Source organism: Malaya genurostris, chromosome 3 (genome assembly GCF_030247185.1).
Source record: "Malaya genurostris strain Urasoe2022 chromosome 3, Malgen_1.1, whole genome shotgun sequence".
Taxonomy (NCBI): domain Eukaryota; kingdom Metazoa; phylum Arthropoda; class Insecta; order Diptera; family Culicidae; genus Malaya; species Malaya genurostris.
In genome coordinates, this window is record NC_080572.1 from 201626726 (window position 1) to 201642142 (window position 15417).

General features: G+C 35.8%; 1 protein-coding gene across 1 annotated transcript; it reads right to left on the bottom strand.

The window, feature by feature from the left end:
* Positions 1–6650: 6650 nt before the first annotated feature.
* Positions 6651–15042, bottom strand: LOC131435356 (zinc finger protein 62-like). The gene is made up of 3 exons (XM_058603161.1): positions 14721–15042; positions 13436–14659; positions 6651–7251 (listed from the first exon to the last, which is right to left on the bottom strand). The coding sequence occupies exons 1-3, from the start codon at positions 14874–14876 to the stop codon at positions 6682–6684; spliced, it is 1950 nt and encodes a 649-aa protein (XP_058459144.1). The 5' UTR covers positions 14877–15042; the 3' UTR covers positions 6651–6681.
* Between the last annotated feature and the right edge of the window lie 375 nt (positions 15043–15417).

Sequence of the window (15417 nt, forward strand, 5' to 3'; positions counted from 1 at the left end):
AGCCATTGTAATTCCGAGTAAAATCCCTATGGTGATGATGCAAACCATACTTTCCAATGTTTTTAGACGCAATACTCAACCTGTTTTCTCGAGGGTTGAACATATCCGTACAGAATCGAGTTTTTCTTAAAAAATTTCATATCTGAAAAGAAATTCGTTGTTGGTCAGGACGTTAGGCATAGATACGTTAAACATACGGACGTTAGGCACACGTACGTTGAGCGTAAATACGTTAGATATAATGTATGTTAGGCATAATGTACGTTAGGCATAATGGACGATCGGAATAATGTATGTTAGGCATAATGGACAATTGACACGAATGACGATTGACAAGCGTTAATAAAATGATTTAAATCATCCGAATTCATGCAAATATTATCTACCGCATCAGCAGATGGCTCCGTAAGTTTTCTTTTTGATGACAACAAACCAGAATTATTACTGCAAAAATATTGTAATTGTAATTTATCAGCCCACAACCTGGCAGACCGTGTCCGCCCATCTGCTTGAGTGAGGTTCACTACAAGCTGGTTGTGAGCCTACTAAAGCCTGACCGTTGATATGCACTAGACCGTATAGCACACCGGCTTCCTCCACCAGCAGGCGCTGCTCTGAGTCCCACTGGTTTCAGATACATTAGGTTAGGGATAGTGGAGATGAATAGGGAAATTTAGTGGAGATGAATAGGGAAGTTTACTCTTGACCCTTAAAGCCAACCCAGGTCTTTCGATCCGAGATGTGACCAGAAGGTACAACACCAACTTTTAAACGGTGCGGAAAATCCTTGCCAAAGAAGAATACAAGTTGTACAAAGACGGTAAATACTCGAACCGGCACATGAAGCTGAATTCTGTGGTCAAAAACCGTGCAAGGCTTTTGTATGATCGTGTTTTCACGAAACACAAAGGCTATTCTTTGATCGACAACGAACAATACACGCTTAGAAAAAATTACATCTTAATAGATGCTCTCAAATTCACAATTCAAAGCATGTAAAGATAAGTCATATCATTAACTTCATAGTTAATTTAGCTGAAGTTTACATCGATACAGACGCAAAATTTATTTTTACACGTTAGTAGATATAATATTATGGCATCACCGAAGAAATTACGGCATGCTTGATTTTACGTCGGGAGATGTGCCGGAAAATTGTAATAATTTTGGATGCGATTTGCAGTTGTGGTCTGCAAACGGAACCGTTTGTTACATTCCCGACGATGACATTGAAGAATATCTGAAAAAGTGTGTATTGCCGTTCATCAGCCAGCAAGCATAGAGGCAAAGTCATTTTTTCAGTTCGATTTGACAGGCAGCCACTACTACGAAGGGGTTCTGGAATAGTATACCTACAAAATAAAATTTATCCCTAATAATTTCCCAGAATATTAACTAACCGAAAAAAACGTGGACATAAGTCAGTAGCTGCCAAACCGTTCTTTTAATGCATATAGTTGCTTTTAAGAAATTTTTTACAAATATATACCACGTAATTTGATTCTATCCCTAATTGTTCATGGCCTACTTTGACAATTTTTTTTCTTCTACAAAGTTTTAGAACTATTGAAAATAATTTACTTTGTCAAATATACTAAAAGTCTAGGTCACACCGAATCGGATATACAAAGCGTTTTCATGGCAACCCCTCTAAAATCAGTTTTTTATTAATTTTTTTATGCATACTTTGTTTGGAAAAATCGAAGAAAATAAAAAATCCCATATTTTTATTGAAGGTAGTGCATGGGTTTGTTGTTTTCTGGCAAAGTTATACAACATTTTACCTTTTTACCTATGATAATACCTTACACCAAAGCGAAATATGCAACTTTATGCAGCTGATTTTTACAAAATTTATAGGAAAAGATATGCTCAATACTAAAAAAATCTAAGTGGAACTCGATGGAACTTTTGTAGGTCTTTTTAAAGTTAGTTTTAGTTATTGAATTATGACAACCCCCTTAAAACTAGTTTTCTAATCATAACTTGTTTCGAGTTAGTTTTTTATACATACTTTATTTGGAATAATTGTAGAAAATATAAAATCCAACATTTTTTTAGAAGGTAATGCATAGGTTTATTCTTTTCTGGAAAAGTTATACATCATTTTACCCTTTTTACCTAGGAATCCTTGTACTGAAGCGAAATATGCAACTTAATGCAGTAAACTTTTACAATACTTATAGGAAAATATATTCCTAATCCAATTTATTTTCCAATGAGAATATCCTGAGTACTATTCGTGTGACTCATTTTCACTATGACCATGCTTAAACCATGAATGGTTATGAAACGGAGGGCGTCACGCGTCTGCTATTTCTGTAACTCAATTTTGCATTGCGCGTAGAGATGAGCAATTCGCTCCTGAGCTACTCCAGTGAATCGAATCTTTAAAGTGAGCTGATAGCTCACAGCTCTTTCTAAAAGAACCGCAGCTCACCAGTTCATCGCACTGGTAAGCAGGGATGCCAGGTTCACAGATTAATCTGTGTTTCACAGATTTTCAATCTTTTGCACGGATTTCAAAAATGGCACAGATTCTCGCAGATTTCTGAAAATAGTCACAGATTTACACAGATTCTGAAATCGATCATAGATTTTTTAAATTGATCACAGTTTAACACCAAAAATTACAGAGCAGTAGGAATTTTGGATGGTCACAGATTTTTGAAAAAATGACCTGGCATCCCTGCTGGTAAGGTGAAAACAAGGTACGAGCTGAACGGATCTTCGGCTCTTGAAGAGCGAAGAAATGTGTACATGAGCTTTTGTTCGTTCTTCCAAATGTGTATCTATCCTTCTTCAACAGATTGAATGAGTCATTGTAAATAAGAAATCTTACCTCTCACTCAGTAGGCTAAGGTACATTCTGGGATGCCACTTTTGCAGATATTCTCAAATATGACATGATAATAATTCGCAGACAAGCTAGTTCGCATAGCATTGTTCTTTGTGCATCAATGATTTCGATCATGCATATGAAAGAAAAACGGCGCTCGAAACAAACCTTCAGTTCAATCTTAATGAGCTGATGAGCTGATACATTCAATCAATTCCCTTCAGTGAGCTGATCGGTTCGGAGCTGCTCACCGGTATGAGCTGCTTCTCACATCTCTAAGTGAGCGTCGCACGATCAACATATCGTCTTGAAAAACGTGTTGCTTCGCGATAACTGAATTTATTCACACGTTTAAAAATGAAATCTCTTCGTTTGTAGTTTTACAATACTTTTTCATATTTTGTTTGGAAAACATTTTTCCATTTTTTTAATATTTGTTGAACTTTTGATAATTTTTCGGATTTTCAATATTTAAAATTAACTTTCAAAATGCCTAAAAAATTGCATCGAGTTCCACTTAGATTTTTTCTATTATTGTTAATTGTCAAAAAGTAAACAAAATAATAATCACAACAATTTGCTTAAGCATGTGCTTGTTTATGCGTATTTATGCGCACTTTGTAGTAGATACTTAGGTGATAGAGGTAGATTCTACGTAGATAAAACCAAAAAAAACTGTTTTTAAAATAAAGTGAATATATCTCAAAAAAAATTTTTTTCATCATACAAAAATACTGGAAAAAATGAGATAGAAAAAAAATTTTTGTAAAAAAAAATTATTTTTTTCGAAATTGGTACTACCCCCTTAACAAAAATTAAGGTGCCACTTTCAAAAGAAGCGTAATATAATCTTGTAAAAATTCTTCGAAGACAGTTAGCTCTTAAAAGTCAGTGAAAGTCAGTACAGACTTTCGACCATCCTTTTCTAGTTTTGGACCACTGTGCGCCGAACGGAATTTTTTTCAGTCATCAGTTCACAGAACGCAGTACGGCCATAAAAAATCTACTGTACGTTTGCTGTCAGCAATTCAATAGCATTTTTTTTATTTATCTGATTTTAATATTAGCAAAGAGACTTTCAAACAAAGAATAAGGTTAGGATTAAATTCTAAATTAAAGTCTAAGTCTGCGCACAATTATTTTTTTTAAATCGAAGACAAATAAATATATAACTATATTTCAAAGCAACGACTTTGACGAAACGACGTGTCCCGTCAAGGACATTGATCATACGAGTAAAATTTAAGAAATGCGCTTAATTCGTGTTTGATTCCACTTGGCGGGCACCGATGAGCTCCTTCAAGAGTAAGGTTCGAGATTTAGTTCGAACTACACAAATATCAATTAAATGCTGCTATCGTTTAATCGTTCAGATATCCCAAACTTTAAGAGTTCGGCCATCAGTATTTCATAGTTGATCGTGTGGAAACCGGCATTAAGGTGAAATGTAGCGTCATAAAATGCGCGCAAAATTTTATCCGCTTCAGTTGAACGAACCGTCGCACAAAGCATACCAAGAAAAACGGACACATAGAAACAAAAACTTTTTTCAATGATTGAGCGCAGTGGGTTTACCTTTCGTTATATTGACTTGTAAAAAAGACTGGACGTAATGTATTTTTGAATCCTTCACAATTTAAATATATGCTAATTCAATCGTTATTGTTAGTGATTACTCTTACACTAGAGCTATAAATCATGAGTAATTATGAATGACTAACATATGTATATGTATTGACCAACTTGTATATGTATTGACCAACTTGCTAACCATGTATATGTCTGAGTTTAGTAGCAAGCATGGATTCTCCTTCAAAAGAACGATTGAAGACGAGATAACATTCAAGTATTTTCGATATCTTTGCCAGTCGTTCACCAGGCCCTTCCCGCTGATGAGATAGAATTTACGTAAAAGTATTTACTTGACTCGCATGATACAGCGCGGTCGAATTTACTTATCGAATACATTCAATGCCAATATGTTCCATTCTAATTGACTTTCATTATCATCTTCGAATAAGTAGAAAGTATAATTTTTGTTGAGTCAATAGGATCGTAGTACTAGCCATGTAATCGAAGCTATGCTATGAGTCGGCTGCCAAGTCTGTTAAAACAGAAAAGCCAAATTTCTCAAAAGGAATGTAATTCCAAGACTTCCACACCCAGACATTTTCCTGGTGTGGATTCAGTATTCTCCCAATACGGTTCCGCCACTCCTTGTCTGCGAAGTCTGTTGAAACAAATGGTCATATTCAACAATAAATCTAATACCAAGACCTTGCAATTCATTGAACTCAACAGAATTGGACATTATTAGCATTCTAAATAACAGTTAGTTAGAAAATAAACGATTTCTTATAATACCCATTTTATTGTATTCAACTAGTTTTTATTTCAACACAAAACCCAATGGTGCATAAATTCGCGTCATTATTTTATATGTAATTTTTGCTCACGATATAATGCCACCGTGCCCACCGTGCATTTCTCACACCACCTCAATACGAAACAGCAGCGCGCAAGCAATAAACAAAATGCGGAAAAGTTTATGAAAACTTTTTCCAATTTCGGTTGTTTTAGCTAATATTTTATAATTTTGAGTTGCATTTTCAGATTCTTTGTGAAATTCTGCTACAAACACTACTTTTCAGTTCTAAAATCGTCCCCGTGGAACGGAACAGTAACCGTTTATACATTTCAAAAACCAATTACGGCTCGCCAAAGCAAAATTTCAAAATTCTAAGAATACTTAGTTATGATAAATTTGATTTCGAAAACTTAAGTGTTTTTGGTTTTTCGAAAATCGGTCTAATTTTTGAATAATTGATCAAAAACGCGATTTTCGCATTCCGCTACATTTCACCTTAAGAGCTGTTTTGAACGGAACCTTACGTTCCATATGACGCAAGCAAACTGGGAAATTCCTATACAACTGTACTGCCCATGGTTGCATATCAGTCCCATATGGAAAATCTGCATGTCGAGAAAAAGACGATTAAATTTTTTTAATTAATTGTGCTACATAATGCTAAATCATGGTATTATTACATAAAATATCGGTAATACACCTCTGCTATTCCAATATTGCAACAAACGAAATTATTAAAATTTGCACTGAATAGGAGTGATATGCGGGTACTTTGCATATGAGACAGACATGAGTTGATATTTTTTTCACATTTTACTGATCAAACCCTCAACATTTATTGCAATTTCTGAGAGTATATTAAGGATAGATTTCATTTCTCAAGCTAAGTCAAAATTGGCAGTGTACATCGAGTTAAAATCGAGCTGAACCGCCAACTTACAAATGACTGAAGATGCTGATGTAGTGTTATAGTGTGGTACACAGTATGGAACCCTACGTCAGTCGAAACTCCAAGCAACTACATGCTGTGATTGATTCATGAAATCATAGGTCGTGGAAACTACGTTGCCATACATGTTTCAGTTAAATGTTTTCGAATCGACTCGATGGTTAATTTATACCAATCCGTTAACTAATGACTGAGTTATTATCGTTCACAATTTTGACAGGAAAGGGTTACGCGGCGAGATTTATATTATTAATAATCACCCAGTCCCGGCTAGTGAAGATTAAAACATTTTTTATACCAAAAATCAGCTTACAAATAATAAATATTATGTAAGTACTCACCCAACTTGTAGTGTAACATTTCCAGCTATGCGAATTTTAGTTCTTTTGAATACTATTTCGATCAACTTTCTTCAATATCACTCCATATTGCTGAGTGATTAGTAAACCATGGAATGTCATCTGTTTCAGAATCCATTTGATAATACAATCTTACTATTTCAAATCACAATATACTGCAAACTATTCAACAGTTTGTCACGGACTCTGTTTCTTCGCTTATAATATACTCAATCTCTAGATTATCATCCACATCCTCCAGATGTTCTTCCTCGCCCATTTCACTAACAAACATTGCTCCATCACTATTCACCATTTCTTCGGATGTCGCCGGAATTTCTGCAGAACCAATGCTCGATATGTTTCCCACACAAACGTGACGTTTTCGCTCCAGCATGGATACAAAATTTCGATCACATTTTCTACATCGAACCTCCCGCAGTCGCCGATCGGCTCTCAGTTGGCCGATCAGCAGTCCACGTTTCGGTCTGACTCGGGCATTCGATTTGATTCCGTGCTCCATCAACACGTGCCGATTGAAGTGTACATGATACTTGAAGTCCTTTCCGCAACATTCGTAACTATCCCGATAGCTTATGCACAAGTGATCGTCGAACGTCCTGCCGTCCTCGAATGCCATCAGACAAACACCGCACTCGAGCGGTTTCGGATTGGCGTGGTGTCCCTTATGCTCGTCTAGCGCCTGTTTACCATTGAATGATCGTAGGCAGATATCACAGACGAAGTAGGATTGGATCTGGAAAAGAGAAAGATGTATAATGTTGTACAAGTTGGAGTATTTATTATTTCAATGGTTTGTCAGTAAGGCACGCACTGCTCATAATCATAAATCATTATCGATACTTTCGGAAGCGAAAACCGGAGACTAGTAGCAGTGATGGACCAGCACACGAGCCAGCTCTTATACAGTCCGTGTGCTGTACCTTTTCAAAAACACGCACACGAAGTCTGAAGCACACGCTCGTGTGCTGTGTTGCTACTAGATCGGGAGTCGTATGCTTCGAAGAACCAGCTCGCGACGCTGGCTCATCTGCTGGCTCATGAGCTGGAATGGGGAGCTAGCTCGTGAGCTGGCTCATGTGCTAGCTCATGTGCTGACTTGAGTGTCGTTTTTTTTTCTTTATTTAATAATATAATATAATTTTTAAGCACACAGTGTCCGCTCTTGTACTGTCTCTTGTCAGAAGGTGGACTACACAAATAGCACACGCTCATGAGTCTGGTTTGAAAAGCACAGCACACGAGCTTAATAGGCACACACTGCAGGTATAGAGCAGCTCGTGTGCTGATCTCGAACATCACTGACTAGTAGTCCCTAAGTAGTTTTATATATTCACTAACTAACAAAATCTACCAACTAGATGAATTTAGCAGCAAGTTGTATAGAAATGTGCACCTCGTTTCGCCATTCTTGTGACAAAATGCTCATGAAATTGAAAATATTCACTAATCGCACTGTAATACCGGAACCGGAAGTCGGATCTAGATCAACTTTTCGGGCACTTTCTGAAGAATTATTTTGCTACATAGTTTGCAAAAATTGGTTGAGAAATTTCCGAGAAAATTGAGCGCATTTTTTAAAAATTTTCACATATTTCCTTGGAATTCCGGAACCGGAAGTCGGATTTAAATGAAATTCAGGAAAATTGTAGCTCGCAAGTTTTTAATAATTGTATACCTTAGAGTGCTTACAACCAGAGTGACGACAGCTGTTCGTTTGGAATGACAGCTTCCAGTTCCAAACGAGCAAACGACCTGTCAATTACAATTCAAAGCATAGCGACACTGCCAACATTTCGGGTTAAATTTTTTGAACTGTTGCCAACATTACGGATAGGAAGTCTTCACTCTGATTATAGGCACTTTAGTATACCTCATTTAGATTCTCTGTTCTTATATGAGTAGGCTTGTTAAAACAGCACAATTAAACGGAAAAACTAAACACCATTGAATCTCGAGAACGGTTACTTCTAGGAGAAAAGTCACCATTAACAGGCCTACTAATCTTAAGCAGCAGAATCATATTCTATTGCTTAAAATACTATTTTTCACAAAGAATGTCTTTAGTATGTTTTGTTCTGTAACTTTAATTAAAATATCGTCAAAATTGGTATTAGTAACAAGTTCAAAGTAAAAACACTCTGACTTTTTGACGTAGGACTACGTCTTTATTTTTTTATAAGAATGCAAATTCAAAATACGAAAAGAATTAAACCGAACAAACAGTGGTCAGATTTTGAACATCTACAGCTCGAACGATTTTGAACAGATTCTGGATGTCTTTTAACGTGCTGCTAGTAAAGATTTCTAAGCATCGATTCGAGTAGATAACACTTCATATTTTAAACAATTGGTATTCGCAATATCTAATTTTCTTTACTTTCCAAACCATTACTAGACTACTAATAGTACTGTTGTTGTACCGTTGAATTCCACTATGGTATATCACGTCATTACACTCTCACAAAGTCACTATTTTCACAGACACTATTTTTCCGAAAGTGTTTCAAACGTTATAATACAGATACGTATTTCGGAATGCTATTTGCATCCTTCTTCAGTGTATCGGTTTTATAAGTTTATAAACTATCGGTTTTATAAGTTTATAAACTTATAAAACCGATACACTGAAGAAGGATGCAAATAGCATTCCGAAATACGTATCTGTATTATAACGTTTGAAACACTTTCGGAAAAATAGTGACTGTGAAAATAGTGACTTTGTGAGAGTGTAATGACGTGATATACCATAGTGGAATTCAACGGTACAACAACAGTACTATTAGTGAGAACATTCTACTAACAGCTCAAACAGAAATTTAGTGCCATTATTAGAGTTTCCCCTGACAAGTACAACAGTTTCGTATGGATTCCGCATTTCATGCGAGCGTTTGATTCTAAGAAAACCCATTCACAAAACAAGAATTAGCATCGAAACGACTTGCACTGTGTTCGGTTCCTTTATGCCGCAGAGAAGATTGCTGTGCACATTAGAAAATGAACCATTTGTGGATTTGTTTCATACGCCGTTCGCCTCGCACGAGACATTTTTATCGAAATTCTGTTGCTAGTTTGCATTCGAAGAAAAAGCAGGATGATCTCGATCATGGAGTGCCGGATGAACGCACGGAGAACCCTTCGATCATAAAATTGCGATATCGCAGTGTTTTATTTTTGCGATAGTTGATTTAACTAATTTCTTTTTGATTAAACCAATATGGTTTTTGATTTGCATATATTCAAGTAGTTGAAAAATACGTTGATTTGAATGCTGTCATATGCCGGAGACAGTTGAAAGCAAAACAATCATCGAAATGCACAATCAACAACTTTTTTAGTTGAAATCTGTTCGCGTCGCTTCAAAATGTCAATGAAAACAACATCGATGATTCAAGCGTTTGGTGAAATTGTGTCCATTCGATTTGAGAAATTTATGATTCCATAACAAGTGTTTATCTAACAGCGGCGTTGTGATAAAGTTAACCTTGTTTAAGATGAAAAAAATTTGATGACAAATTAGAAAACGTTAATGAATGATCATCTCGTAATCTTTCAGGTATGCGCAAAAATTTTATGTTTCAAATTCGATCATTGATTTATTTCCAGCTGTTTGATACCGATGATGATGTTCATGCATTAGCAATAAAACGCTTTTTGACATGAATTTCATTTATAAAAGTAACAGGAGCGAAGGGTTTCAAACACACAGAACGCAGCGATTGAATGTCGCGTTTGTATTGCCGTCGCAAAATTCCAATTCCCAGCGGTTGATGCACCCAAGCTCATATAAATTGACTAAAATTATCAGTGCTCCCGTTTGATGGCATCATCTTTCAATACACATTTTAGGTAAATTTAATAATTTCGTTAATTTACTCGCCCCTCCGGGCACTTTTGCTGATTAAAAACGTTTTTCTACATCAATCATTTCCGATCGAATCAGAAGTATTTTTTTAGAATTTCGATCTTTACTGATCTCGACTTGACATGATCATGATCATACAAAAATTAAAATCACTTAGAGATCCGATCAGTTCTGATTTCGTAATAATAATTTATTCCTAGTTTAAGATCACTTAAAATCAGCAGTGATCGGTGGTTTCCCCAGCCCTGTTAATAACTAATGATATTACATGTCAATATAAAATACTGTTTATATTTTAACAACGATATTTATTTCATGTATCTCAACATACCGAACTTTTTTTCAAATAGATCATATATAGTATATGTAAGAATATTTTGATCATTTTCGCAAAACCAATAACATTGTTCGAGTTGATTGAACAGTTCAATTATCGTTTCTGCTAATCGAAAAACAAAAATGACAGTTTAGTTAAAACAAGAATCGATTAGTTGTACCAAATGTTAACCAATCGAATTCAGAAAATCAACTAATATTCTGGTTGAAATAGGATCGCGGGTGGTTCCGTGCGTAATCAGTGCCTTCCACCATCAACACCAATAAACTGAAAAGTCCTTTTCAGGGCCGTCCTGGAAGGATTCTTGGTGTTAATAGGATCGTAGTACTAGTCATGCAATGATTCTGTACACTAAGAATCGGCTGCGAAGTCTTTCGAAACAGAAGGGCCAAATTCCACAAAAAGAATGCAATGCCTAGACTTTGCTTTTTTGCCTTTTCAGGGTAAATACTTTCAGAACTCGCTACTAAAAATATTTCGCATACCATAGATACAAATAAGTTTATATGGAAAAACACACAAAAAAACTACTGCCTTTTCGGATATCATTTTTGTAAGGGTTACAAATTTTGAGATTCGAATGGGAGAAAGTTCAGCCGCCTATTTTAATATACAGTCTTGAGTCGTCGTCCCGGGTTGACGGCTCAAAGCATAGGACGCTGGTCTTACAAGCCAGTTGTCGTATGTTCGAACCCCGACCTGGAAGGATTCTTAGTGTCAATAGGATCCATAGTACTAGCCATGCAATGATTCTGTATACTAAGAATCGGCTGCGAAGTCTGTTGAAACAGAAAGGCCAAATTCCACAAAATGAATGTAATGCCAAGACTTTGCTTTTTTTGAGTCGTATTGGTATCTACATTTGTGCAAAATAAAAAGCTTGTCATACTGAAAACGTGTACAAAGTTTCATCCACACCAGTTGTCAGGTGTCAAAAACATGCAACGTCAAAAAAATGATTATTAGCATTTAAAAGGTGTTTGTCTAACACAATTTCGGTTTTTTTAATGAACCAACCAAAAATCTGTTTTAATCAGAAAGCATTTTTTTCAAAAGTGTCGAAACAGTTAGCAGTTTAAAAAAACCTATTGAAATTAAACTGACAGATGATTTGAGGACTTTATTATAGAGCATCTCAACGGATCGGTTTTATCGCAGTATTTTCATAACAAACGTTGACTAATTTTAAAGGATTTACTATTGGACAAGTTTCCTAAAGATTATTTTTAAACATTATCAGTAAGGTTTACATTTTTTTTCAAATTTTTTAAGATGAATTTCTTGCATTAAGAGTTGTTTAAAAATTCTGAATTATATTTTTTCAAACTTCCGATTTTGGAACCTCTGCATTTTTTCAGTAATAAATGAATAATTTTTGAACGCGTTAAAGTGCTTCTGTTTCATATTTTTTTGAAAATGTGGACGACCACAATGTTTGTTTTTTTTTTTAATAATAAACAACATGTTTCCATTTATGTTCTACTAGAAGGAAACGCATGGTGCTTAATTCTAGTAGTTATGCACCTTGCGTCTCCTTCTAATACAACTTCAATGGAGGCGCATGGTTGAATGTAATTTTTTTTAGAAACACTCGAAAATTGTGGTTCAACATTTAAAATAATATGAAATTGAAACCAGAGCTGCTAAATGTCACTATCAACTAGCAACTTTGCACGACGAAGATTGGAAAGTTTGTGTCACTGGACTGCTGCAAACCAGGCTCTACCAATCATCATATATTGAGTGTCTGAGAGCCGATCTGTCATAACTTAAATTCTCTTGATATTACACTCACCAGGACGCTCATTGATTACCGATGCGATTGATATTATCTTCATTTTTCATGTCATCGTTTGATTACGATGTGACTAAATATGAATCAAGCAGCATAAACATTGAATTAAATTCATTTACACCAATAAACTCCTAAGTCCGATGACTTTTTACAAAGAACAATGAACTTTATCAATTTATGTTTATGTTAGTACTCTCATGGATTTCTTTTACTTCAACAGGGAATAGGAGAATGAGAGAGAAAACAAAAAGGTCGTCTGTCTTTGACTGAGTATACTTCTGCTTGGTAATAGAACTATCGAGTATCTCATTTGACAGACACTCTGACCGTACCGATTACAGTCCTAAAATTATTTATGTAAAATTTAGAGGTATTTTTAATGCAATAAACTGCAACTCGAAAATAAAAAATTGTGAACTTTCCTGACAATGCCTAAAATATCGAAGATTTTTTTCAAAATTTTCGGTGGAGTAGTTGCTTCAAAAATTAAATAAAATTAAAATCAATAGAACCACACTAGACTCCGTAAATATGACAGTTGAAGGGTTTAAACTTTGATAAAATTGTCCGGATTGGAGACAAAATTCTCTTTCAAATTCTGCTTAACGATATGAATTCTCTTTGGGGCCAGATGTCTATAACCGGCAACAGCGTTCACCGAACGTACTTCTGACATACAAAAACATTACCCTGGGTCCCAGCAACATCATATTAAATCGATCTAATACAGAGACAATCGAAAAATATGTTTCTCAAGCTGAATATTTTTCAAACTTTTCTCGTCATTTTGAAACTAGCTTGATCAAATTATTTAAGGTAATAATAGAAAATTCAATTTATAAAATGTTAAAAGCCAGCGCTTGTCAGTTTAAGGGGTACACACGGACATGTATACAATATAAAAGAAAACCTAAAGCACTTACATTGTGAGCCCGCTCCATATGCATCCTCAGCTTATCCTTCCTACCGTAGGACATCGTACAATGGTTGCAACTGAAACGCACCTCACGGTGGACGGTTGTAATGTGTCGTTTCAAATGTTGCAAAGTTTTGAATGCAAATTCGCATGTTTCGCACTTGAAGTTTCGCTTCTCGGCATGCGATTCGAGATGTTGATTCAGTAGCTTCTTGGTTTTGAACACAGCTCCACACTTGGCACATTCACAACTGCTCCCGGTAGTGTGAATCGAGCGCAGGTGGTTACGCATCTCCGTTTTGGTGTGAAACGATGACGAACAGTACTGACACTGGAACTGAGTAACTCCGGCATGCCGACCCAGATGCACTTCCAGCGAGTATTTATGTTTCAGAGTAGCCCCGCAAATATCACACACGTGCTTCTTACGAAGTTCTCGCGGTTGGTGTTCTCTGCTTTTGCTAACTGGTAAGCGAGGCTGTCTGGTGTTAAATTCTTTGTTCGGTGTATTTGATTTTTCTTCGTGACTTCTTTGATGAACCTCAAGAGCATCCCTGGAACTTGACTCTTCATTCGATTCTGCTATTGACATGTTTTCGTCGTGGTGACCGTCATCCGAAAAAATAAGTTTGATATCGCTGGTGTCATGCTTTGACGCAGCATCTTCGTTAAAATCGTCAACTTGATCTGATCCATTGGAAGGCAACTCTTCTATTTCAAATTGAGAATCATCGCGTATCACAGACAGCAAGTACACTGGCTCGGCTTTAATTTCTATTTGTTTGACATTTTCGTTATCCACCTTGTAACTTCCCAACTGTTCCAAAAATATTTTGGCATGGTCAGCATCCTTCACAGATTCAATATCATCTATAATTTCTACGTGAAGCTCGTAATTTTTTGCTTCTGCGGGCTCAACCTGTTTCTCGTCGCTGGCTTCATCCTTCACATTGGCCATGGCTGATATTTTATAATATTGATATTCTTCAAGCAAATCTTCTACCAGTAACTCTTCCTTGTTGCAAATATCCAAATCTTTGAACAAAATGGAAAAATATTCCTTATTGTCATTCAACAGCTTCACTAACGGATCTTTGTTTCCCAATTTAACATCCACAAATGCTTTCAGAAAAAGATGAATCTGATATAATTTCTGCTTGTATTTATAAAAGAAATCGAAAACTTCCAAACACATTGAGCATACCTCCGACGGAAAATAATTCGACATTCGCTGTATGAAACAAAAATTTTAAATAGTTATTAGAACTTTCTAATTAGGTACACAATCATACCGTAGGAATTTTGAAAGTGAATTCCTCCAGTAAGTCTCCTAAAGATCCGCTCTGCATTGGTCGTTCAATATGAACCGAAACCATTTCATCCGGATGTTTCGATTGTAAACAAAGTCGGCAAACCTCGGGAAAGGTAGATAGATTAAACGCGACCATATCTCGCGCAGCTCTATACTATTTTTTTTACCGGCGGCGTATTTGAATAAATTTATTTTTCCGATGAACTGTTATAAAACGATTGGACAATTAGAACTGTATACGATCACGAAAAAATAGCGAAAAATTTTACATTGATGACACTTATATAAACAAAAATAAACTTTAGACGCGAAGTGTTAGCCAGAGCTGCCAACTATATTTTTCTCAAAAATCTGTATTAAAAATCAATCTGTACAATATCGAAAAATCTATTTAGTGAAGACTACACTGAAAGAAAGATAATGGTACATGCTACTATAAGAGTGCCTATAACCAGAGTGACGACATCTCATCCGTAATTTTGGCAACAATTCAAAACATTCCATTACCTTTACATTGAATTGACAGGTCGTTTGCTCGTTTGGAACTGGGAGCTGTCATTCCAAACGAACAGCTGTCGCCACTCTGATTATAGTCACTCTAGCTACTATTATCTTAGAATCTTTGAGGGTAAAATTAAAAACAATGCACCATATAAATCATGCAGAACATACGTTTT

Bases quoted from the DNA above. Each gene is read 5' to 3' on its own strand.
- LOC131435356 (XM_058603161.1), bottom strand. From the start codon at position 14,876: ATGGTCGCGTTTAATCTATCTACCTTTCCCGAGGTTTGCCGACTTTGT. The intron at 14,660-14,720 runs GTATGATTGTGT...TGTTTCATACAG, and splicing joins TCACTTTCAAAATTCCTACG to CGAATGTCGAATTATTTTCC. The intron at 7,252-13,435 runs GTAAGTGCTTTA...TCTCTTTTCCAG, and splicing joins ATATGGAGCGGGCTCACAAT to ATCCAATCCTACTTCGTCTG.